Genomic DNA, 6,829 nt, shown 5'->3' with positions numbered 1-6,829 from the left:
CATGGTTTTGTTTCCATTATCTGCAATTTATCTCCTTAAATGTTAGCTTTCATGCTTTCTTGTGAATATGATGAAGGGACTTGATGCAGGTGCCTTGTGCTATCAATTTAATAGAAAGGCATTTCTATAAGTGGGTGGGTAAAAAAACTTTTCCAAAACTTACACACCGTTTAGACCCCGGTCACCACTATGTTTAAAAGAGTTTTGTCCAAGAAATTGTTTAACTTGGGCATTTCAAAATTGCAACAATAGTGGACATGAAACACTACTCTAGATAAATGAGCTGGCAACTTTAACTTTTCCTGATGACTTAAGTCTTTGTGTTGTGCAAATGATGAACAGGTTATTTGGCCAAGTATACAAATCACCAAGTACACATCAGTATCAAAACAGCCCACCAAACTGTGTGCCCCAGCATGCACATTTACTTAAACATCACTATATACTTTATCAGTTCTCTCTACTTTCCAAGGCAAACTTGTCTAGGGGGATGTACACTTCTGAATCCATATTTCTTCCTGGCCAAGCTGTTGGGAGCCACAACATTCACACCAGGGGCTTATGGGGCTTTAGCAAAACTTTATCCGTTTAAATAGCTGTGTCCTACTAAAGACAGAATTAAAGGGGAAAGGTTGAATGTGCTAGCTATGTCAAGCACTCCTGTAAACACCCATATTATTCCTCATGAATGGTAAAACCTGTCAGCTGCTTCTAATGAACTTTAACCAGTTCCATGTTAAACTTTGTTTAAAAAAACAAAACAAAAAAACCCATTGCTGCCACGAACCAGTGAAATTACAATAAGCTATATTCACAATAACAGCAACATAAATTAAACCTGACATTTCAGTACCGAAATCAATCAAAATGAGGTATTGCCGTCTTATCCATTAAAGTTCTCATGGCATGTTTACCTTGTTGACTCATTGGGAGGTAATGTAAAAGTCCAAGTTGAACAATAAAATGAATGTCAAATTAAAGACATTAACATGGCATCTTTAACTGGTAGCATTCTCACCTGGCTCCTATTAAAAATTGTTTATTTTTTTTACCAGGCAAACATCTCCCAAAAAAACCCTTTCAATTGCCCTTTACCATCCCATTTTGTAGTAAATATCAAAGCACGTTCAAGACATTTGACTATCCTCCAGCATAGCAATTAAATAATTGGCTCATTTTTATTTTTGAAATGGCAAGATACAAACTGATTGTAACAGTACTTGGTTGCTGGAGAGCACTGCACTGCTGTGTACTGTACTTGAAAATATCTTAAGGAAGTCATAACCCTGCAATAGGGACAAAGAACAGCCAGTAAGTAGGGTGATATGAGAATACTATTACAAAAAATACAAATTCTGAAATGGCTTAGGATTCCGGAACCAAAAATAGTTACAAATCCACTGATTGGCTTTAAGCAGTTCCTGTTCACTCTTCAAACCAGGGCTGTTTCACCATTTCTGCGACAACAAGAATAACTCGGTCCTCATTCTCCTGCTGCCATGTCCATTTTCAAGCCTCACTGGACTGGGGTCAGCGCACCCAGACGTTTTGCCAGCGCTGCCCGTGGGGGAGCCAGCTTCACTCAGGGCCGAAAACTTGTCTGCAGAGCTGCCGAGAGTTACTGTCCGCTCAGGAAAGCCAGGTGTCCCTTTGTGCATTTGTTAGCATAGTGTCCCTTCTCACCGCACTGAGGAGATCAAACAAACAAGAGAAACATCGGCACTAAAAGCAGCACGTGTAGCGCAGCAGAGAAACTTACGCAAAACACCAGCTCAAGATTTCCACAACGCACTAAAGGTTGATGAGAGAAGATTGAAAAATAGCATTTAATATTATAATATAATAAAATGTAATGCTACACACATTATAATTTTATATATACACATGATACAAGGAGGATATGATAGGACACTGTTTACCTTATAGCAGGTGACCTGGTCTAGTGGGCGGGGCCCCCTGTTGCCCATGTTACTGTGCGAGTGCATTGGCCCAAAGGTATGTTGAGGTCTCTGGTGATTGGAGTTCATATTGGGGCTGGTTAGCTGGATCAGTGATAAGGAAGACCTGTTCAAGGGCTGGATGTTCTGCAACGTAAAGCAAATCAAAGGGGAAAAAATAAGGATACAAACTTTTAAGAAGAATACTTTCTTTTTAAAGTCATCGAATTTCAACACACTATACCTTTTGAGCCTGTGGCTGTATAGGTGGCTGATCAGAAGCGCCCAGAGGAAGCTCGAAGCGCGGGCTGATGGAAGAACATCAATTCAACAATTTAACAATAAATCCATATTCTGTCTTTACATTACATTACATTATGGGCATTTGGCAGACGCTCTTATCCAGAGCGACGTACAGTTGATTAGACTAAGCAGGAGACAATCCTCCCCTGGAGCAATGCAGGGTTAAGGGCCTTGGTTAAGGGCCTTGCTCAAGGGCCCAACGGCTGGGCGGATCTTATTGTGGCTACACTGGGATTCGAACCACCAACCTTGCCTGTCCCAGTCATTTACCTTAACCACTACGCTACAGGCCGCCCTTACAAAAGAAGAACACAGAACACAGACACCCTTAAGAACACAGACACATTCAGATGTCACCAATTACTGTAACAGTAACCACAAATATGAACATAATGAGGTCTGCAGGTCTCGTTGCAAGGTGGAACAGGAGGAGAGGAGTAGGTGATCTGAACTCACTGCATGAATTTACAAGATCGGCCTTCCGGACAGAAACCGACCAGGTAGTTGACGCAGATGACCCTCCGCGTGTGCCTGTGTCTGCAATCGGGACCTGAGGAAGGGGTGGAGCAAATGAGCACAGGGCTCCAAAACAACCTCCAGGTAGCGGTCTAGGAAGGCAGGATTATGAAGACGCAATTGTTTAAGGTCACAGTTTGAGCAAATTCAAGGGACTGGATTGAACTAACAATCCAGAATGGTAAATTAAGAATCTCTTATTTTCATGTTTGTGGTTTTTAGAAATGCTTTTTTCAGCCGGCTTTATTTTCCCCCGCCATGATCCACGCTCAGGAAATGACCAATTTGGCTTTCGACATTTCTCAAATCTGAAGTTTCGTGTTTTTCCCATGTTTTTTTCTTCAATGCGAAGAACTTCATTGACCTGGTTTGTGATTGACTGACTGTCGGACTCACTGGCTCATATTTAGCAGGCTGAAGATTCCCCACAAGGGGGAGCTATTAGCACTCAAGTAGCACTATATTTCAAGTGATACTGTGACAAAGACTTTACAGAAAATAATTGTACCATCAATTAACTTCAATATGCTTATGAAAGCAAAAAATGACCAAATTGGACATATATTTTCACCCTGATAGCTAAAGCTATTTTACTCAATATTTCTTTCTTGACCATGACTGTTTGGACAACTTACCGTGTTTACAGAATCCTCGGTCATACCACGGACAATCTTTGATCTTCGACTCGGGGTCAATGTGTAAGAACGGACATTCTTTGTTACTGCACTCCCCTAAAAAGGAAGAACTTGTTTCAATAATGGTGGGAAGACCGAAAATAAAAGCGGTATGAAAACTGTATTCATATTTATGTGACAGAAACTATCTCACAGACCGAATTTGGAGTAGAAATAGCACTCAGGCATCTTGGTCATGTCGTACTCGTGCAGAAACTCGCACTGGTCCCCCTTCTTGCACAGTCCTCTGAGCCAGTGCTTGCACACCACCGTTTTCTCTCCACTGATATGACGGAAGGGACACATCCCTCCTTCAGAAAGAAAAAGAACCCAATCATCATCTATTCAACATTTTGTTACCGGTGTTAGTCTGTATAACCATCCTCCATTAACCGTTTTTAAGGGAGTACCAATTCAATTGAATTTTATTTTATTTGTATAGCACCTTTGTCAGCGAGATTGTCACAAAGCAGCTTTACAAAGAACCCAGCCCTGAGACCCCCTCAGAGCAAGCCTAGTGTATATGGTAAATGGTTGGCATTTATATAGCGCCTTTATCCAAAGCGCTGTACAATTGATGCTTCTCATTCACCCATGCATACACACATTCGCACACTGACGGCGATTGGCTGCCATGCAAGGCACCGACCAGCTCATCAGGAGCATTTGGGGGTTAGGTGTCTTGCTCAGGGACACTTCGACACAGGGGGATCGATCCAGCAACCCTCCGACTGCCAGACGACTGCTCTTACTGCCAGAGCCATGTCGTCCCAGTAGGGTGACAGTGGCAAGGGAAAAACTCCCTGACTAACAGGAAGAAACCTTGAGCAGAACCGAGCTCAGAGGGGGAGTCCATCTGTTTCTGGCCAGCACTGGGCAAACTGTGAGTTTAACAGTAGTGTTTATATGTAATATATCAATACACTACATTAAATTAATAAATTCAATGAATAATTATACAAACAATAAATTATACAAATAATCATTGTGCAGGTGATAAATATAGATGACTATCCGGGAAGGTCCGGTTCTTCACACAACTGGACTTCACTGATCAAAAAATAATGAAATAAGAAATAAATGTAATTAACATAAATAGCATATTAGCAGTTAAATCACACACAAACTTAATCATAAAAAATGACAATAATTACATATTCAATACAGTAAAAACGTTAATACCTACCTTTTAAACACGCAGCTTTCAGGAAATACTCGCACACTGCCGCTCCTGATTCTAAAGAAAACCATTTAAGATTGTTAAGTAATATCCATATTGCGAAATGGCATCTGGCAAGATCAAGTGCAAATAAGCAAGCAACAAGAAGCAGCCTCTCAGTCTCAGAAAAGTGATTACACGAAGTAGCAGCTAGCAAGTAATAGCAGCAAGCACACATTTTTATTCGCCATCAACTAGCACCACAATTAATGTAAACGTAACGTTTGGCTAGATTACCTTGCTAGCTACGGTATAATATTGCTGTCACACAAAATAGGGTAAAACAACCACCGCGTTAGCATCTTGAAAGTTAGATCGGCAACTATTCCAACTTACATTAAGTTACATCAAATGCGACTAGCGGACACTGACTGCACCTGTTGCTGACGAGGTAGCTAGCTACATAACATTGAGCAAAGTTAAGACCAGCTAGAGCCAGTGTTGACGTTGATGTAGCTAAGGTTTGTGAATGTATTACATATTAGCTAACTTACCAACGTGTTATCCGATAAGAAGCTAGAGATTTATACTTACTGTCCATTCCAGGGAATGGCAGAGGCTGGGCTCCCAACTGCTGTTCTACAGCAATCTCCAGATCAAATTTAATATGATCCACTGTAGAGATCAATTCCTGCATTTTGGACCAGTAATGTCAGCTAACTAATCAGACAGAAATCAAAGGACATATGCGTAGCTATTAAATGTAAAGATATGAAGCTACGAAAACAACCAAAAACCAGCGAGTTTGCTTGCTACCTTCCGCTCAGTCCCTTGCAGAGCACTTCCGATTCGAACTCTGGCCTCTGAACTTCCACCTTCTACGAAGACGGAAAGCCCGCCCATATAGCTCTCGGGCCCAAAAAGATCAAAGCCGGCCATGTGGAATCACCACACTTGCCTACTATTGAGTATACAGTTACTGCTGCAGGAAAGTGACTTCCGGTAGGCATGATAGCGGTAAAATTCACAATAAAAGTAGGGTTTTAAGCTTTCTTTTAGGCAGAAAGATATTAATTCAGTGCAGACAGGTAGTCACTCACTCAGAGATGCTGTAGCATAGGCTGTTGTAACACACGTAACACACGTTACTTACAAGCAACTGTTATGCAGGTAGGCTGCAGCCTACATTGCAAAATGGATTTACAACACCCATTGTTTCTTCTCATCTACCTTATATGGACTTAATAACTAATAACATGTAAAAGACATTGATTGTGGCCTAATCACTATGGGGGCATATGTAACTTGTCTTTTACTTCTTTAGATAATGTTGAAGCACATTTCCACAATACAAAACAGAGACATTCCTATACTCACTCTTACTGGAAGGAAATATTAAAAAAATGTATCACACAGAATACATAGTAATCTTTTATAATGCGAAATTTTCTTCTGTTAAGGACACTTAGGTTTGAAACCAAGCAAACTTATGATCACGGTACATTATCATTGTGATTATAGAATTTAAATTGTGTTGCGAGTGTAAATGTTAATATTGTAATGTATTTTTTATTTTATTTAGACAGTTTATAATGTGTATTTCTATGGGACTTGCATTATAATGGGTAACAGCATTCACTTCTCTCAAAAAAAGTGAAATAGAAATGTTAGCGTCTGAGGTGGTCAAAAATACTGTAGATGCTTGAAAGCTACTGAGTACATATTATATCTTATTTCTTAACATTACATTACATTATTGGCATTTGGCAGATGCTCTTATCCAGAGCAACGTACAGTTGATTAGACTAAGCAGGAGACAATCCTCCCCTGGAGCAATGCAGAGTTAAGGGCCTTGCTCAAGGGCCCAACGGCTGTGCGGATCTTATTGTGGCTACACCGGGATTAGAACCACCAACCTTGCGTGTCCCAGTCATTTACCTTAACCACTGTGCTACAGGCCTCCCTATTAACCTAGAATCAAGGAAAATTTCATTCTATTAAGGAAAATGATGTTTCAGGAAGTCAAAGTAAAAGCATTCTTTCTGCCGATGAGGATTTATATTTTCCTGGATGTACTGAAGGCAATTACAGGATGACATGAATATTGCGGTTCAAGTAAGTTTTACATTTCAATTGGAGTTAGCTGGCTACGTAATTCACGTTATGCACAAGCAGGTGCTTTTCAAGCAATGCACTGCGTATTTCTGCTTGTTTTTGTAGCATTGAACACAAAAAATACA

At 40.4% G+C, this 6,829-nt stretch overlaps 1 protein-coding gene across 1 annotated transcript; it reads right to left on the bottom strand.

Moving 5' to 3' along the window:
- Positions 1 to 1,155: 1,155 nt before the first annotated feature.
- LOC133114890 (cleavage and polyadenylation specificity factor subunit 4-like) lies at positions 1,156 to 5,471 on the bottom strand. Its single transcript, XM_061224581.1, has 8 exons — positions 5,184 to 5,471; positions 4,617 to 4,667; positions 3,589 to 3,741; positions 3,392 to 3,487; positions 2,697 to 2,790; positions 2,182 to 2,245; positions 1,920 to 2,084; positions 1,156 to 1,687 (listed from the first exon to the last, which is right to left on the bottom strand). Exons 1-8 carry the CDS (start codon positions 5,284 to 5,286, stop codon positions 1,619 to 1,621), a joined length of 795 nt encoding a protein of 264 aa, XP_061080565.1. The 5' UTR covers positions 5,287 to 5,471; the 3' UTR covers positions 1,156 to 1,618.
- Positions 5,472 to 6,829: the final 1,358 nt, after the last annotated feature.

The sequence above is a fragment of the Conger conger genome, chromosome 16 (assembly GCF_963514075.1).
Source record: "Conger conger chromosome 16, fConCon1.1, whole genome shotgun sequence".
Taxonomy (NCBI): domain Eukaryota; kingdom Metazoa; phylum Chordata; class Actinopteri; order Anguilliformes; family Congridae; genus Conger; species Conger conger.
Note: the sequence above shows the minus strand (reverse complement) of the source record. Positions and strands in the feature narration are given on the sequence as shown.